The 20,571-nt window shown below is 39.0% G+C and overlaps 1 protein-coding gene across 1 annotated transcript in view; it reads right to left on the reverse strand.

Annotated features, from left to right (window-relative positions):
* Positions 1 to 20,571, reverse strand: part of AGBL1 (AGBL carboxypeptidase 1) — a gene marked incomplete at its 5' end in the record, with an annotated part of 506,902 nt that overhangs the window by 62,678 nt on the left and 423,653 nt on the right. The window contains one exon of the mRNA XM_027083140.1: positions 233 to 245. Within this exon, the coding sequence (XP_026938941.1) occupies positions 233 to 245 (13 nt within the window). The remainder of the gene's footprint in view (positions 1 to 232; positions 246 to 20,571) is intronic.

Here is a 20,571-nt window from a genome sequence, read left to right on the forward strand (position 1 = left end):
CATGTAGCCGCTGCTTTCACAGTATCTTGCAAATGGGCTGCCCCTCTTAATAAGAACCACTTCTTTGGCTGCTGTAGCCTGCTGAATACCATACTTTAAAAAAATAACATAATGATAGGAAAACCCCCACAGAAATGTAAATTGGCTTTCCGCTTTCTGATTAGATTACAGGATGGGGAGGGGCGGAACCCCTTGGCAGAAGGGGCTGCAACAAATCTGCAGAGATTTCCACATTCCCTTGTGCACTGCGCAGTATCTTGCAGCATCTGAGATTAGCCCTTTGCCACCATGTTGTTGAATATTCCTCTTTCTAGCCCTCTTTTGATTTTTAATTGGGTTCAGATTCTCTGCCCAAGAAAAACTGAATGGCTTCCAAATGGATACAAATATCAAAGGTGTGTTTTGTATCCTCTATATTGAAAAATCCTCAAAAGGGAATTAGGATTTTCTCCTGGTTTGGTGTTATAGATAAGTAATGGCTGGGTGCCTACTAATTTAGAAAGGACCACATATTGAAAATATGTGAATGTATAGACAACAATCTTTGGACAATAAAAAGAGAGTGCATTGGAGTTTTCTCTCAAAATATTAATTTTAACTTTGTCCTTCCTTTTCTCCCCCATACTTTGTGCATACCTATATCATAAAATTCATCATAACCATTAATTTTCATGCTGTTCCCATCACCAAATTGGAAGTTGCCAAGGGCAGATACCAGTCCCATTCAATTTTGTGGTCTGGATTAGTAGTCCTTAAATTTGAGCATTACGATGTATCAGCATCACCTGAGGTCATGTTAGAACACGAATTGCTGGGCCACACCCCTGAGTTTCCAATTCAGCAAATGAATCAGAATGAGGCCTACTCATTCTCTGGTGTGTGCCTGAGAATCTAAATGTCTAACAAGGTCCCAGGTGATGCTGTTGCTGCTGCTGCAGGGGCTACACTTTGAGAACCACTGGTCTAGAGCCTAGTACGGTGTCTCTTTCATATCACGGCCTCTACAAATACATAATGAAAGGCAAAAAGCAAGAGAATGGAGGGAAGAGAAGGAAGAAGAAAAATGAAAAAATGTGCTTATGGAAATGGGATAAGAGCTGATTTTGGAGGCCTCTTGGGATGTCTCAGAAGAGTGTGAAATGGAGCTTTAGAGTCAAGTATAAATCAGAGATCCTTTTCTTTCCCTCACAGATTTGCTGGAAATGGTTTAGGAACCAGATTCGAGTGTTTCCCATTTTAAACACTGACTGACAGCAAGTGGAGGGGGGAGGGGGATTGAAAGACCACGATTCACTCTGAGAGGCAGAAATTTTCAAGAACTGCATGACTTAGTCTAGGAAACATTGTTAGTTTATCTATTGCCCTCTGGGGCAGAACAAGCTAGTTTTCTTAGCTATTACCAGGCTACATTTTTCATTCCCATCCAAGAAAGTGTGTCTTCATGACTGAGGACCCAAAGGTAAACATTTCAAACCCATCTGCTACATATTGAATATTCTGGGTCTTTTTTAAGCACTCAAGATTGCTTGATCTTAAAATTATGTATAGTATCACGTGGACCAAAGAACCAGCTGTTTGACTAAGTTTTCTTCTTTCCCAACAGTTGTGCTGGACCATTTTTCACACAGTGTTAACCTGACAGCATGGCCCTGGTGAAATCCGGTTACCCACACTTTTCATAACCACAGTTTTATTGTGGCAAAAGAGATGCAATGACTGTCTTCGGTTAATTGACTACACTAAAGAAAGGAGAGATCACCTGGTTATTAAACCAGTACTCTATTTAAGTTTCTAATAGGAAAAAAATCTGTGTGCCCCAAAGGGACATGAAAGGTTTGGTGCACCATTGGAGGGAAGAGGGAGCACACGGTCTTTTTCTGATTCATAGCTCTGTCACTTATTTGCTCTGTGAACTTGTGCAAGTTACGTGTTCACTGATGCTTGAGCTCATCTATAAAATGGGTATAATCAAAGTTAAAGTAAAAATTTGAGATAGGGTTTGTTAAACAGAACACAAACACCAGCATATTGTTGGCATTTAATAAGTAGTTGGGGTAAATCTAGATACGTCATTATGGTCTCCACTAGAGGTAGGTTGTTGTTTTGCTTTGCTTTGCTTTTTTTCTACAAAAGTAGGTCACTTAAAAATCCTCTTCCCCGCTATCTTAAGAGAGTAAGATTTGTTCACATGGCTACTATCGTGATGAAGATTCTCACGTGAGTCCTGTTTACTATTCAGTCATTTATTAGAATACATGGATTTTTTTTTTTAAACAAGAAGCGTTGCATGAGGATGAGGTGTTTGGAGGAGACCATACAGCATGCTCCATGAATTCTGTAACCTGGGACCACTGAGGCAGCATTAAGCCCAAGAGTGGGTAAATACAAGTCAATTCCATGCACCCCTGCCCCCACAGGCATCTATATTCCCTACTACAGCTACTTACGTATAAACGAAGTATGTGTAAGCCCAGGCACCAGACTTTTCTGACCAGGGAGTGTTTCTCAGGTGACCACATTTATCTTCTACAGAGCTTCGAAGATCTGTAACATCATTTGATGGCTAACCTTCAGGCCTCTGCAACCTAGCAACTCTGCTTCCTGGGATTTCTGTTCTGAGTCCCTCCTCCTCCACGCTCTCTTTATAATTCTACTCCTTTCATCTGTGCCTGCTGCGCAAAGCCTGAGATCTAGTCATCCACATGAGGAAGGCCAGTTTTATAAATCTTTACCTCGGTAAAGACTGCAACCACTTCAAGAATGTATCTCTCCGTGTGGGTGAGTGTTGGATCAGGCAGCATGCAGAAAGGGAGTGTAACCTTACACATTCAGGAGAGGAAACCAAGATGTTTTAGCGTGAATATGTTTGAAAACAAAGTAATGTGCTTACAAGATTAAACTAAGGGTCCTTCCTGTGTATTTTTCTATATAGCCACCTTGTGTTTGTCAAAGTGCAATCTCTCATCAGCAAATCACCGGCAAAGTGAACCCACACAGAGCACACGTCACCAGCTGGAAGCCCTGTAGTGGGCCAGATCTCATCCACAGATATATTTCATTAAGGTCACAGGGCTTTAAAACAGATATGAATTCACTGCCAATATTTGAAAATTAGGAGATTTCACATTAAAATCAGATTCACAGCTTCCCTTGAAAAATCAGATTTGACTCAGGTCTCCATTCCAGCATGCAATGACCAAGCTGCCCTTTCCAGTGGGCGATACTATCCAGTTTGCTACCATCACCTGGTGGCAATATCTACCAGGTCCCTTCTATGAATCCTGCAGTTCAGCCTCAGATCATATATTTGGAAGACAGCTTCTGAAGGTCTTCTTTGCTTTTCCTCCATCTCTTTTATATTTCTCAGTACGCAAGCACTTTACTTCCCAGTGAGAAGTTACAAGACCACAGACTTTGAGCCACATTTCTAGGTCGTCTTGTCAATAGGGAAAAAGACAAGGTTGTGTTTGGACACACACTTTTCCCTGTTCTTGCATCCCTGATGTAAAAATCTGAGATTGAGAAGTGAATTAGAGGGAAAGGACAAGGAGCTGGCCCCCTCACCTGCCCAAGCCTGTCTCTAGCCAAAGCAAAAAACGTCTTCTGATAGCATCGTGGAAATTATTGTAGTTTGGGATCAAAGACATGTAGTGATATTTCTGGTGTTCCTCATTACTGAATAAAGGGATAAAACTCTTCTGGATTCCAAATAATATATCCACAGATTAGCAGGTATCTACTGACCTTGGTTTCAAAAGTACTGCATTAAAAATGAATTATGGGGGGCTTCCCTGGTGACGCAGTGGTTGAGAGTCTGCCTGCCAATGCTGGGGACACGGGTTCGAGCCCTGGTCTCAGAAGATCCCACATGCCGTGGAGCAGCTAGGCCCGTGAGCCACAACTACTGAGCCTGCGCGTCTGGAGCCTGTGCTCTGCAACGAGAGAGGCCGCGATAGCGAGAGGCCCGCGCACCGCGATGAAGAGTGGCCCCTGCTTTCCCCAACTAGAGAAAGCCCTCGCAAAGAAACGAAGACCCAACACAGCCAAAAATAAATAAATAAATTTTAAAAAACAGAATGCAACACAATTCTTTAAAAAAAAAAAGAATTATGTCATTGCTGCCATTGGTGTTAAAGCAATTGTAAATACCAATGGAAATGCAGGTACCAAACGTAAATGATAGTACTTGGCACCTTATCCAGTGCATGCTTCTCTTTACAGACATAATCTCAAATATCATAATAATTTGTAAGCCTCTGAAAGTATATCCATGTACTGCCTCGATTTTTCTTATCTCCATTGGAGAAACATGAAATTTGCATAATAGCAACTATTTCTCTATAAAATTTTCCCTTTGAGACATCAGATACCAAAAACAAAGCACATCTTAAAACTCATCAATAAGAAAACAACCCAATTTAAAAAAGGGGGTGGGGGCAAAAATTTAAACAGACACCTCACCAAAGAAGATATACAGATGGCAAATAAGCATATGAAAAGATGCTCCATATCCTATGTCCTTAGGGAGTTACAATTAAAACAATGAGATACTACTCCTCACGTACAAAAATAGCCAAAATTCAAAGCACTGACAACACTAAATGCTGACAAGGATGTGGAGCAACATGAACTCTCGTTCATTGCTGGTGGGAATGCAAATTGGTACAGCCACTTTGGAAGACAGTTTGACGAATCCTTACAAAACTAAACATAGCCTTACCATACTATCCCGCAGTCATGCTCTTGGTATTTACCCAAAGGAGTTGAATATTTTATCCACACGGGAACCTGAACATGGATGTTTATAGCAGCTATAGTCACAACTGCCAAAAGTTGGAAGCAATCAAGATATCCTTCGGTAGGTGAATGAATAAGAAACTGTGGTAAATCCAGACAATGGACTATTATTCAACACTAAAAAGACATGGGCTATCAAGCCATGAAAAGACATGGAGGGAGGTACCTTAAATGCATATTTCTAAGTGAAAAAAGCTGCCCTGAAGAGAATACATACTGTATGATTCCAACTATGTAACATTCTGAAAAAGGCAAAACTATGGAAACGGTAAAAAGATCAGTGGTTGCCAAGGGAGAGATGAATAGACAGAGCACAGAGGATTTTTAGGGCAATGAAACTATCCTGTATGATACTGTAATGTTGCATACATTTGTCCAAACCCACGACATGTTATAATTAAAATGGCAAAATTTAAAGATAAAGAGAAGATTCTAAAGGCAGCAAGAGAAAAACATAGAGTTAGTTACAAGGGAATCCCTATAAAGCTATCAGTTGATTTCTTTTCTCTTATTCTTACCATTCATGTTGTCTTCCCAATCCCAGCCATCATACATGTAACCTCTGAGGCCAGTTCAGTACAATATGAATTATCTGACACATGTTGAAAAATTAAGACCTGAGCTTCAACTAGAGACTAATACTGGACTAGCAAAACCCACGTCTTACCTTCTAAGGGCAATTTCTATATTCCATGTGATGTTAGGAAGGGATCGGGTACATCAAAGATTTGAAAACAAAAAAAGGAGTTGAAAGAGAAAGTCCCCAGTTGTGCCATGATCCTCCATACAAATTTCCCCAAATGCAGAATTTAGTGCTTAGTGCCTGCATTTGTATCAAAAGATGATTTTTAGATGCTACACAGATTTGTGCAATAAGTCCACAAGGAAAAGATTTATAAGAGACAGAAGAAATCAAAAAGCAAATCATGCTGATTTCACAGAAAACACAGAGAAAGATGTGAGATTTTCTTTGGCTCTTTAAAGGGTCACCAACAAGATGGAAATATTACAATGTCCCATTTGTAATGAAAAGGACTTTCCTTCGTAAGAAAAGACTTACTGTTAAAAGCTGAAAGAGCATTAGCTTTATTTCTTTCAAGCAATGTTGTTTACTATCTTCAATCGCCAAATTTGTTCTTTGAAATAAACTTATTCTCTGCATGTCACCAGTTTCGACTTCTTGATATAAAAGCTAGAAAATAACAATCGTGATTCACTGATTATTTTTACATAATTTTAATTACTTGATACGATCAGATCACTTACCCCTCAACCTCCTCACAAGTAGCAGAGAAAATTTTGCCTTTGGGTTGGTAAATGTCAATCCAAGTGTCCAAGTATTGTTAAAAGGTAAAACGTACAGAAAATATGCCACAGGGAGAGAAAAGGCAGATAAATCAAGTGCAGGCAATCTGCAAGCTTGATCAGCCTTTGCCTAATTAAGACTTCACTGAGGCCTAATCACCTGGTCTTGGGATCAGAAGACATGAATTGAAACTGAAGCCTTGCCCCTTATTAGCTGGGTGACTGTGGCCAAATTCCTTATCTTCACTGACAATTTAGCTTTCTTTGAATCTATTAAGTGAAAATATTAGCTTTTTTTCACAGAGATGTTGTAAGAAATAATTATAATACCCATGAAAGTGTATAGATTTGACATATGGTAAACACTTGGTAAGTGGTGTTTAATGAGAATGTTAATTGTTATCTAATTGCTTACACTTTCATATTACAATTTTCTAATTGTTGTTCCTGTGTTGTTTAAGTTTTTGTTGCCCCCCTTCCCACACAAAAATTCAAAATCACCTCTTTCAATATCTGCTGATGTGGCCCCCCCTACGGGTTAGTTAGAGATGGATGTCATTTTAATACAATTTGCCTGGTGGATAGTTGACACAATGAGCTAATGGTGTAAGTAAATGCTCTCCTGAGTTTCATGTTGTGTGAATCTTAATGCAAAAGTATTTGAGGACGTCTCAACAGCTCTGTCGCTGGTGGCAGAATCCAAAACACCCCTTTGAAGTCTCTAAGGGACAATCTGTCCTCTTTCTTCTTGGAAAGGAAAACTGGAAATTTGCTCCTGGGGGCGGGGGGTGTTGCTAAAGAAGAAAAGAGAAAAAACAAATGGCAAACAGACTGCTGCAAATGTCCGTAGGCCCTCTGGGTTACTTCCACTAAAGGATAAGCTTTCACATTTTTTTTGTCACTTTCAGTAGAAGTAATTAAACTTTGGCAACTTCCAAATCTCTTCTCTTCCAGATGGAGGAGGTGGGAAGAGAGGGAAGGGGTCAGGCTCGCCTTCTGAGAGATATGATTCAGTGCTTCCCTCTGAAAGCAGCGATTCCTCCTCTGGTAGGTACTGTGCCAGCCTGATCCCATTCTTAGGCAGGATGCCCATCTTGGAAGCAAAATGGTTGGGCATGGGAAACTGGGGGCAGGGTGGGGGGCAGTGGCTAACAGAGAGAGGCAGCACGCATCGCTGCAATATTACACTAAGCCCTTAGCCAAGTGCCCAGATTCTGGAGGCTGGGGGAAATGACAACATTAGGAGAAATCGTAAATGGATTTTCTATCCCTAAGCCTAAGTCAGCTTCCAACTATTTCCTGAGTAAGATAATTAACATATAGAAGTGAGATGTTAAAATGCACATCAGATGTTGGATCTTTCAGAGGGGAGGATTTATGCTGTAACTTAGGAAACCTGTGTTTGGAAGGAAATGGCTGTTGACCTCTCCTGCATTCACCCTGTCATTGCTTTCTACTGAACTGTAATGGAACCATTTGGCATGGGGCTTCATATCCAATTACTCGGCCGGTCCACACCCAGCAATGTGTCAACAGCCAGGGTGAGAGGCCTGATTTAAGATGTGTCACTGCTGTGAATACGGCCTGCACTGGTCCATGGCTGGAGAAGCACAGATCCTAGAATTCCTCTTAGAAGGAACACTTTTGATGTTGACTCCAAGAGACCAAACCATGACTAAAGTCTCCCTCCCCCTCAGGACCTTGTTTCTTTTTCCTACTAATGCATTTGACTTAGCATTCTTACTTGCAAATTCTAAGACGTTTCTCCGGTCAAGTCCTGATCTTTGAATAATTTCCCACCTGTTGATAATACAGAAGCTACCCATTCTGGTAAATTGTGATTATGACTCCACAGACATATTGTTAACTCCATCATTCATGCATTCCCCACTGGCTGTGCATTTTTTCAACCCATTATATATCTTTCATATGCAAAGAAAATATGAAAATTGACTGGGATTTGACCAGAAAAGGCCCTAAACCAACTGATACAATACCTGGGTTTGATCTCAAATCAGTGCTGTGTATTCTGTGACTCCATCCCCATTCTTTGAAATGAGGATGGCTTTTTGTCTTTTCTTAAAATTTCAATTTCACTGTTGCTTCGTGAGCAAAACAACCCAACAGCAACAGCTACCATTTATTGAGTACATACATCTCACAATGTAACAGAAGTTGAGCTAAGCGCTTCACATGATGATCAAGCTTAATCCTCAGAATAATTCTATAAAGGAGTTATTTTATAACAACTCCCACCATACCTCATGAGATGAATTAAGAATGTAAAGCTCAGGGTTACTATGAGTAAGTGGGTTTAGGAGTTTGGTATTCAAAGCCAAGTATATGTGTGTGTGTTTATATACATAAATAACTTAAGGCCCGTGCTAGGTAGCCATGCTGCCATTCAGAATGAGAAAGGAGGGATGAAAAGGTTTTATAGGTCCTAAACAAAGAGATTGCTAATGTCTACTAATGTCATGGTATTACAAATGAAGAAAAACAGAAAGCAAGTAAGGGAAGGAAGGAAGTGGGAAGAGGGGAAAACAAGAAGAAAGGAAGGAAGGAAAGAAGGAATAAAGGAGGGGAGGGAGGAAAGAATCAAGGTATAGTTAGCCACTGGAGGCTTAAATTGGATGGAGATCATTTGTAAATTTTGAGAGGCAAAGTGATCAAGTGGAAAGAGTTAAGTGGCTAAGCTACGAGGCCTGGGTCCTGGCTTCAATCCATTTATTAACCAGCTGTGTTATTTTAAGCACATTATTTACCCTGCCTATCTCCATTTCTTTATCTATTGAATGGGATAATAATGATAATTTGCCTAAATTAACTCAAAATAAAATGATATGGTGAATGTAGAGGGCTTTGGGAAATTAAAACTGTTATTAAGTGGAATATGTTATTACTGATGATTCTGCTTAAAATACCAGTTAAAATGCCTCTCTTTCTTTCCTTTTGTTCCCACAGCACACCATTCATGACTTCTTCCTAATTGGCCGGGCAAAAAATTTGTCTATCTTTTCAGAGACAGAAAGCACCTTAATCATGTTTTTTTTTCAAAAAAATTCTGTATTTGATCATTCATTTATTCTCTCATTGTATTACTTAACCCACTTACAACCCAACTAAAAAGCATGATTGATGCTTAACGTCACAGCAAAATTTTTGTTCAATGTACTTCAGGTTTTCAATCCCTCAACTCTACTGCAAGTAATGCAAATGTCAAGAAATGCAAATTAATTGTATTACTGACATAAGCGATGCATAATTCGAAAGGTAAATATACTAAAAACAAAATCAAATAATGTATCGTCCAACTATTTTCACAATACCTGGCTTAAGGATTTGATAGCCCTCAAATCCTCAGCTGGCTGTCTATAGAAGAATCTGTTCATTAATAATCAAATCTATGCAACCTCTCTTTTAACCAAATGACTGTCAGTGATCAGACCTGGTCCCCATATTATCCCCACCACCTCCTTTGACAATAGGCTTTCCTGCTAGGCTGTTTGCTAGGCTGGGTTCTGTCTGAAGCTTAACACAAATAAGCAAATGGGAAAAATTGGTTTCAGTTACCACTAATCCTAAGACATTTTAATATCCAACAGAGTTTCACTATAAAGGAGGTCTGCAAAAATTACAAATGAAGTCAAGCAGGCTCTGGACCCCTGGAGAGTGTCAGAGCTTACAGGGAATACTGGTTAGAGATTTCCTCTTCTACCCTGATTAAATCAGCATCAGCCTGCCCTGCTCTACTACAGGAGTGTCCAGAATGTCTAAGATATAAAATTCCTTGAGACTATGCCACTGAAAGAGCAAGTCAGCCCAATTTGTCTCTCTCTTACATTTGCTCATTATGATACTGCTTAGTGATAAAAGTAGATTCAGGAGTTACTTTAGGGGTAAAGGCAAGGGTAGGAAAAGCAGTGCACCCTACCAAGGATCTTTTGGATTCAGCTTCCTGTCCTAGAAACCAGTTCCCAGGCTGCAGGCATCTCTCCCAATCTATCCGTCTCAGCTGCCTTCGGCAAGAAACAAAAAGCAGACTGAGAGACAGACGAAATCCTCTCCAGTACTGCCATTGGGTGACTTTCCCCAGAACATGGTCCAGGAGGCGTGTACAAAGGGCTCTTGACAGATAGGTTTCCACGTGGCAGTAAGCAGAAAACCACATCATACAGACCTTTTGCAAGATCTTTTAGCATCTTTTGGGTACTTCATGAAGTACATTGTAGTACAATGAACATATGCCATAATGCATAGGTATATTTGTATTTCTGGAAGACTTCCATTTATGTACAAAGTTTATTAAACAGTGGACAAATTCAAGTCTGATATCAGAAAGAAGTAACCATATGAATTTAGAGTAATCACTTTTCCAGGTTAAGCATTCACAGTTCCAGCAGTGACACGTGAGGTGCTTCCAAAACCCCTCATCAATTTGTTAACTTCCTCTGAACCCATTTCAGGTTTTTGGTGTCCTTCCCAAGGATGTGGCCCAGACCTGAATACAGCATTCTAGACCTGCTCAGATCAGTAATAATTATAGAGAAACAATCACTTTTTACTACTGTACAATAGAAGTAATTCAAAGTTCAATCTAACAAAGATGACAGATCAAATGTACCACCATTTGGGGACCCAAAAATAGCTTATATAAAACTCAGCTGTTATTTTATGTTTTACTTTCAATATGGGACTTATGAGAAACCTTCTCATATATATCTAGCAGGTACTGAACCCTAATAATGCTATGCAAAATAAATCCTAAAACATCATCAATCAATTTGTTATTAGCCAACTTGATCCCATTGTATATCAGCACTATTCCAAATGAGTATTAGGTTAGGGCTGGTGGTTATCAACATGCGAACGTATTGGGGAAAAAAGATACTTGGATGTTGGGTAATGGAGGAAACTGCTGGTAATGATAGTGATTGACAGTTTACTCCATCATTATGGAACGTGATGACATCACTACTTACTGGAACTTACCAGAAAGGACACCGATTTGCCAAGTCATTATCCTTACATCCACTTATCCATCCATTCATCCGTTTTCCATCTCATTTCACAAAGAATTTAAGGTACTTAGAAGAATGCATGATGTATGTAAATACCAAACATAAAAATAAAGAGCCAACACAGTATCATTTAGAATAGGAGATTGAGACCAGGAAGAAAAACCATAAATATAGAGGCAATCTGAACGTAGGCAGTTAAAATGTTTAACTGAAAATTTGCCCCTGGATTTCATGCCACTAAAATAAAAATGGGAACATCTTCAGTTACGTGATCCACATAGTCTTTAAGGAGAAAATACACCAAATTATTAGGGGAAGAACATCTGACTACAGAATACTCTGTATGGCAGATGAAACAACATAAAGCTAGTAAATTTCCCTTTATAACTGTGACTCAGAAACTAAGCAAAACTCAGTTCAGTGTGAAACCAATCTCTGTTTCCTCTATGTGATTACCCTAAAATAAGTCATTCTCTTTTTCTTATAGCAGTTAGTCATTAATCTGCGTCTCTCAAGAATCATTCTGAGTCACAGACTCTTAGCATTGAAAGAGACATTAAAGTTAATCTATTTCAAGCTCCCATTCAAAGCTAGAACCACTGCCTGAAAGCACTAAATAGCAAGAAGTCCACTACATTCTCAAGACAGTCTGCTCCGTTTTCACAGTTCTTATTAATACCAAATTCATCCTTATACTGACTTTCAGCAATGGACCCGGTAGTTTTACTGCCCAAAGAGCAACAAAGTCTAAGTTGAAATTTACATTTAAATACATTAACATGTTTAAATAAGTTATCTCAATATAATATCCTTAGAATAGATGCTGCCATGTTTTAAACTGACTCATCGTATATGAGAACAGTCAGAGCAGTATTCCAAACAGTGGAAGTAAAAAACTTATCACTGACTCTGACAGAAGTCGTTATGCAAACTACTCTGCCTTAAGTGAAATATAGATCAGTCTCACTCATTGACATGAACAGTGATGTACAATTGCCTTGCTCTACATTTCTTGTGGGCTCGTCATGGTGGCATCTGTGTCATTGCTAATAATACTTTTCTGTACTTGGATCAAACAGGCAAGGTAGAACAGGCTATACCTTGCATTATGGAAAAGACTACTTAGATCTACAAGGTTGATCCCCATAACCTCTGGGATTTGTACTCTTGGCAATTGGGGTTCTTGAGTCCGAAGCATATTACAGGAACCAGTAATTGTTGTCTTTATCACAGTAGTAATAACATTGGTCCAGTGCATTCTGTCCAGAATTTTAAATGCTTCTGCAAAGATATTCTCTCACCCAATGATAACCACCATGATACAACAACAAGGTCAAGAAGATCTCACAATACAGTTGACAATGGTGACAATCACTGAGAAATGAAGATCTGGAATTTGAGCCTTCTCTGAATTGGTCAATCTCTCACAAGCAAGAGAATGACCAAAACAGAGGCTTGGGAGACTGAATACACAAACAGACAATGGCCAGACCATATATGACAATAGGACTCTGATCCACATAGGAAGCCTAGAATACCCAACTGCAACCTCTGCAGCAATCAGCCAGAATGGCCAGGACTGGGTCAATGATGACCAGCTCCCCCAGATGTCACCCCTCTCTCATCCAATTCAGGACAAACTAGAGAAAGCCAAATATTCTTCCCAAACCAATCACATAAGGTGCCCCTCTGCTATTTATCCACTTTCCCCAAGCCAACAACCTCCAACCTGAAGCTTTCCCCTTTTCTCACTATAAAGCTTTTTCAACTACCTGACTGCCTCTGAGTCTCTGCCAAACACAAGTGATGGTGCCTTATTCCTTTGCTATAGCAAGCTCTGAATAAATCGCTTCTCTGTTCTCATTTATTTCCACAAAACACAAGTATGGCAAGAGTCAATTTTAAGTATCCTGTTACGTTCTATTACATACTATACTTAAGAATTGTATGCTTAGGAATTTAACTGCTTGATGGTAAAGAATTAGCCTTGTACTTCCAATGACACTGACAAATGGGCTCTGAGGCTGAGGGGTGATGAGAAAAGCCCTGGTTTGTAGCATTTTCCAATTTATATAATGTAAAAGCTCTCACCATGGCCAATTTCAAGCTACCACTGTTTTAACAACCGGATTGTAAAATTCCTGAATATTTAACAATCAGTTCTAGCAAGCTACTGTGAGTGGCTCCAGTGCATCAGTGTTTATTTATTTATTTATTTAATTTATTTATTTTTTGGCTGCGTTGGGTCTTTGTTGCTGCGTGCGGGCTTTCTCTAGTTGAGGCGAGCAGGGGCTTCTCTTGTTACGGAGCACGGGCTCTAGCTGCGTGGGCTTCAGTAGTTGTGGCATGCGGGCTCAGTAGTTGTGGCTCATGGGCTCTAGCTCGCAGGCTCAGTAGTTGTGGTGTATGGGCTTAGTTGTTTCGCGGCATGTGGGATCTTCCCTGACCAGGGCTCGAACCCGTGTCAGAATCAGGCAGATTCTTAACCACTGAGCCACCAGGGAAGCCCCATCATCAGTCTATATTTATCTATTTTTTCCCATAGTATCTAACACTGTCCAAAACAGGTAAATATTTTTAAAAAATGGATAGAAAAATGGTAGATATAGCTATGGATATAGATGTAGATTTAGATAAATGATAGATGGATTACTGATTGAATGGACAGCAGACGGATAGATATGTGATAGCTAGATCCACCTTGTTTTGGAAAACGGGAACAACCTGCCTAAATCACTCATTCAAGATAAATTAATTAAATATCTACGATGTACTGCTTCTTCTTTCTGGTGCGCAGTATATTAGTAACAAAACAAACAAAGATCTCTGCTCTTAAGAAGATTAAATTTTAACAGAGTACGGACAATAAAGAGTAAATATAACAAGTAAGTATATTTTATATTAGAAGGTGATGTGTGATACGGGAAAAAGAAAAAGGGTAAATGGAACTGGGAGCTCTGAGGGTAAGGACAGTCAAGGTAGGCAGCCTTGGGAAGATGAGAGCTGAGTGCTGACTTGAAGGTGGTGGTTAGCTGTGTAGATCTCCAGAAAAAGAGGGAGTGGTTAGGACAAAGCCCTTGGGCAGGAATGCACCAGGAGATTTCAAGGAATTGTAAGGAAACCACAGTGTCTGGAGCAGGGAATAAGGAGGAGACACACCAGGGAGCAGGGCACATAGGAAATTGTAAACTGTTGTAAGGGCTTTAGATTGTATAATGAGTAAATTGGGGAAACACTGCAGTGTTCTGAGTAGAGGAATGACATAATTAAACTTAAATTTTAAAAGTCCAGTTATTAATGTGATCCTATTATGAGTGTGTTGGGAATAGCTTTAAAGTTGGAAGATTTATAGAGTAATCCAGGGAAGAGATGATGGTGGCTCAGACTCTGAAAGTGGTGGGAGAGATAGGAAGAATGAGGGGCAGTAATAATAGATAATGCAATGACATGGTGAAAAGTAATAAGATTCTGGATGTATTAGAAAAGTAAAGCCAGTATGATTTGGATTTTGTTCAAATATAAGAGAAATATGAGTCACAACTGAATCCAAGTATTTTGAACTGAATAACCAGAAAGATAGAATTGACATTAAGTGAAATAAGAAAGGCTGGGCGCAGAGCAGGTTTTTGAGAATTTAGTGTAGAACATGAGATTGAAATGTCTGTCTCACTTCTGAGTCTGACGTTATAAGACAGATCTGAGCTGAAGACATAAATTTGGAATAATCAGCAGCAATGGTATTTCAGGCTATAAGTCTGGTTGAGATTATCAAGGGATTTAAGGTATAAGGAGATGAGAAGATGACTAAGAACAGAGCTTTGGATCATTTTAACATTAAGAGTTCAGGAAGTGGGCAGGAATTTCCACAGGAAATGCAACCATCAAAACACATCAAAATGTAGCAACCAGTGAGGTAAGGGAAAGCCAAGAAAGGGTGATGTCCTTAAAGCTAAGCGAAGAAAGTATACTGAGGAGAGAGTGATCAACTTAGTCAAACACTGCTGATGGGTCAAGTGACATAGGGACTAAAAACTTATTGGATTTAGCAACATGGAGGTAATTCATTAGCTTGGCATTAGCAATGTCATTGGAGTAAAAAAGGCCTCAAAAGAGTGGGTTTAAAGAACATGAGTGTGAATACACAAGTGGAAAAATCAGGTAAATAAATTGCAATACATGCACGAAATGAAATACTCTACAGTACTTGTGTATATCTGTTGATGTAGAAATATGCCCCAATATATCATTGAGTTTAAAAAATTATATTTTACTTTGTTGTACTTCTGGAAATGAACAAGCATTATGTGTCATACTTAACCTACCCCCAGATTATAAATTTCAGTATTGGACTAAATTAAATATATACATATTTGAAGCTACTAGAGTGTGATCAAAGCCTTGTATCATTACAAGAAAACATTCCCACAAAGAAAATCCCAGGACCAGATGATTTCATTGGTGAATTGTATCAAATATTTGATGAATGCATAGTACCAATATTCTCCAGGCTATTTAATAAAGTATAGGAAGAAAGAACATTTTCCACATTTTAGGAGAACAACATTAATTACCTTGTGTGCAAAACTGAACAAAAACAGTATAAGGAATAAGATTCAAAACAAATATACCTCAAAAGCACAGATGCACATATCTTTAACAAAATATTTACAAAATGACTCTAGAAGCATATAAAAAGTTAACAAATTATGAACAAATATGGTTTATCCTAGAAATGCAAGGTTGCTTTATCATTCAAAAATCAGTGTCACACAGATGAAGAATCTCAAAAACATCATATTGAGTAAAAGAACCAGAAACAGGAGCACTTATTTTATGATTCAATTTATATGTAATTCTAGAAATGGGAAGTATGATCATCAGTGACAAAAAGGAGCTCAGTGTTTGCCTAGAGCTGATCTCTGTAGTGCAGGATTAATTACAAAGCAGTATGAGGAAATTTTGGGGCGGGGGGTGTTAGAAATATTCTATACTCTTTGGAGAAATGTCTATTTAGGTCTTCTACCTGTTTTTGGATTGGGTTGTTTGTTTTTTTTTGATACTGAGCTGCATGAGCTGATTGTATATTTTGGAGATTAATCCTTTGTCAGTTGCTTCCTTTGCAAATATTTTCTCCCATTCGAAGGTTATCTTTTTGTCTTGTTTACGGTTTCCTTTGCTGTGCAAAACCTTTTAAGTTTCATTAGGTCCCATTTGTTTATTTTTGTTTTTATTTCCATTACTCTAGAAGGTGAGTCAAAAAGGATCTTGCTGTGATTTATGTCATCGGAGTGTTCTGCCTACGATTTCCTCTAAGAGTTTTATAGTGACTCAGCCATAAAAAGAAACGAAATTGAGTTATTTGTAGTGAGGTGGATGGACCTTGAGTCTGTCATACAGAGTGAAGTAAGTCAGAAAGAGAAAAACAAATACCATATGCTAACATATATATATATATATGGAATCTAAAAACACATGGTTCTGATGAACCCAGGGGCAGGACAGGAATAAAGACGCAGACATAGAGAATGGACTTGATGACACGGGGTGGGAGGAAGGGGAAGCTAGGACGAAGTGAGAGAGTAGCATTGAGATATACACACTACCAAATGTAAATTAGATAGCTAGTGGGAAGCAGCTGCATAGCACAGGGATATAAGCTTGGTGCTCTGTGATCACCTAGAGTGGTGGGATAGGGAAGGTGGGAGGGAGGGTCAAGATGGAGGGGAGGGGCTTCCCTGGTGGTGCAGTGGTTGGGAGTCTGCCTGCTGATGCAGGGGACATGGGTTCGTGCCCCGGTCCGGGAAGATCCCACATGCCGCGGAGCGGCTGGGCCTGTGAGCCATGGCCACTGAGCCTGCGTGTCCGGAGCCTGTGCTCCGCAACGGGAGAGGCCACAATAGTGAGGGGCCCGCGTACCGTAAAAAAAAACAAACAAAAAAAAAAAAGAGGGAGGGGATATGGGTATATATGTATACATATAGCTGATTCACTTTGTTATACAGCAGAAACTAACACAACGTTGTAAAGCAATTATACTCCAATAAAGATGTTTAAAAAAAAAAAGAAATATTCTATATCCTGATTGTGGTTGGTGGTTTCAGTGGTATATACATTGGCAAAAACTCTTCAAACAGGACAGGTAAAATGGGTGCATTTTATTGTATATAAACTAAATATCAATAAAGTTGATTTTAAAATTAGTGCAATTCATATGTTAGCTGAATAATGCAGAAATTTCTTCAATTATCTCACCAGGTTTCTCACTGTTGGAAAAGACAACTAAAAATACGAAAAAAAGAAAGATTAGAGTATATTCTTTGGTGTTGCACTGGAGAAATCTGTATGTCCTCCTGTCTATATATATGCTATATATATATCTCCTAGCTCCTAGGTCTGTCTGATGAGAAACTTCAGTAGCAATGAGCACACCTAGTCCACAGACAGTGGTTTCTAAATGCTTTTCTTCAATGAAAATAGCTATTGTTTCATGAAGGAAAAGCTGGATTCCACAGCCAGGATGGAGAAAGTACAAAATTAGCGAGGAATACTTTGTGGTGCCAGAAGCTAATGAAGTGCTCAGAGAACGATGAGAATATATTCAAAAAGAAAGAAGACGGCATGAAGGGGCTCCCTGTTTCCACATGTGGAGAAATGCTCAGAGAACAATGAGAATATATTCAAAAAGAAAGAAGACGGCATGAAGGGGCTCCCTGTTACCACATGTGGAGAAATTCGAGCTACAAAATAAATGATACTGATGTCCTATAATTCATTGACAAATCCATGAATCCCTACCAAACTGATAGACAGATACACAGATAGATAGGAAGGGAAAGTTTTTCTTGTCATAGAAAGCTAACTAGTAGACAAAAAATAATGATGGAGTGAGAAAAATCTAAGTAGATGTTAAGCTAGTGGTTTGATGAGAAATATCCTTTTTGGAGGCATTTCCCTGGTCCCAAAATATGTCCCCATGGGAAAACTATTTAATACAATGGCAGTAAATTGTAAGTTTACAATGGATAAACCTGGAAGACAACACCTTAACCAAGTGATAAAATTTAGCATCATTGATACTGGGATAAACATACTCTATGTACCTCCTGATATGCACCAAAAAGGATGCAGCATCATTTTTGTGATATACCTGTCAAAGATGCATACACTGAATCTAACAATGGGAGAAAAATCAGACAGATCCACGTGAGGGACATTTCCTTCAAAAATGTCAAGGTTAAGAGAGATAAAGGATGAGAAACTGCTCTAGATTAAAGTAAATGAAAGAGACATGACAGCTAAATGTAATATGTGATCCTGGGCTGGATCCAAAACAAGGGGAAAAGAGCTATAAAATACATTATTGGGATAATTGATGAAATTTGAAGATGGACTCTGGTTAGATATAGTACTGCATCAAGGTTTATTGTTTGATTTCATAATTTATAATAGTATGTAAGAGAATATTTTACTGTGGCTATATAAGAGATTGTACTTGTTTTCAGGAAACACAAACTAAAAGGGCATGATGTCTCCAAATTACTCTCAAATGATTCAGAATAATACATGGACAGATAGATAGAGGATAGATTAGAGAAATAAAAAGGTAGATTGATAGATGATAGGAAGGAAGGAAAGAGGAGGGAAGGAGGGAAGAAAGGGAGAATTATAAAGCAGATTGGGTAAAATACACACTGTTGGTAAATCTGGGTGATTAGTACTTTATACTGTTCTTGCAACATTTCTGCAAGTGAAATAATTTCAGAATAAAACAGATACCCCCAAATGATAGATTTCAAAACAACAATAACAGATTGTTCATATTTTTAAAAATACTTGTTTATATGTGCTTATATACTTAGCATACAAATATATGCATAAAGATTCTGGAAAGATATACATGAAAATGGTAAAAGTGCAAGAGAGATGTTTAATATTTTTTATATTGCTCCCCAATCAGTATTTTCTCAGTTATCTCAGTGAACATTGATAACACATAGAATTCACAATCAAAAATTAATAAAGGTTTAGCAAAAAGTAAAAGACACTCGCTCTAGTTTTCTCTAGGGAGGAGCCACTCTCAACAAATATGGGTCTTTGTTCGGTTATTGCTGCCTAGGGTTGGATGAAAATTTTGCCTGAGAAGGAGAACAGAAAACAAAGCTTATTTGGACTGCAAACAGAATACTACAGGAGTATTTCTCTGCTTTGGAGATGAGCCTGCTGTGCTCCATCTCAGTGGGCCTGACACGCCAGGGGCTGAATTTGATCAGATTTGCTTGCCGTGGTGCCTGACCCCAGGCAAATGAGATCTAGGTCTATGTGAGCTTCAGCCTTATTAAAAATGTTGTAAAGCTGAATCTGACAGATCTCAGCCCTCCCTGCAGTAACTTCCCCCATGCAGAGCACAGAAGACAGAATTGTCCTCAATAGCTACTGCTGTCAATGTTCTTCTACCCAGACACGCCCCATTGTTTGGGCCGGCAGGGTTCCTGTTGGCTGTATCCTCTTCTTGGTGATAACTGGAGGAGACCAACTGCATCAGAGTCTTTGGTAACATGGTTAAGAGACAGAGGCCCCCTAAGCTTAGATTCTTTATTCACTTTCATTGAAGAAACTGTATTCCCTGTCGGTAGAGTAGTCAACTCAGACTCACTGTGATTTCAAATATCACAGTATTCAATTAATGAAGGTATAATGCAGACTTTTAAAATTCTCTTCATAAACTATATTCTTACTGTAAGTGTAATTTGCTAATTGTGCAGTTAAACTTAATACCTTTAAAGAAGTTTTAATATTTAGAATCACTGGCAATTGTACCCAGCATACGGTATGTTAGTTGTTCATAACACTTTCCATATCGATACATTTACACACTAGTAATTTGTCTCAGAAAAAGGATGGTGTTGAAAGATAACTGGATTTCTAGTGAGTCCTCAGGGCCTGTGGAAGAGTAACAAGTTTCCTACTGGGCTGTGATTCTCGTCTTGTGATTTTTTGGAATGATCCCCAATTCTAAAGGTAATCCAGCCCAGGCACTGCTGGGTGATTAGCACAGATGTCCCCATGGCAGCATCTGCCTTGTTCTTGGTCATTTTTTAAAGCTGTCCATTGGTACTGGCTTTCGTCAGTGTGCCCATATCTCTTTCTAACCCCCAATTTTTTTTTCTGAGTTCTGAGTTTCCCTGAATTGCTGTACTTTCAAGCAAATCTTCAAGAAAGTTACAGCTTATCTGTTTCAGGAAAGGCTACACCCGTTTCACTGCCCTAAACTTCTCCATGACCAACTGAAGGACATTTTCAGGAACACCCTGCAAAACTCAACCTCTGTGCCTTTGCTTATGCTGTTTTGCCTTCCTAGAAATCCCTCCCTTCAACTTCTGCCTGTAAAATTAGCCCATTTCCCCAAGCCCTAGCGAATACCACCCCTTCCATGAAGCCTTCTTGGACA

The sequence above is a fragment of the Aethalodelphis obliquidens genome, unplaced genomic scaffold (genome assembly GCF_003676395.1).
Source record: "Aethalodelphis obliquidens isolate GAN/ISIS:26980383/991018 unplaced genomic scaffold, ASM367639v1 scaffold49, whole genome shotgun sequence".
NCBI classification, from domain to species: Eukaryota; Metazoa; Chordata; class Mammalia; order Artiodactyla; family Delphinidae; genus Aethalodelphis; species Aethalodelphis obliquidens.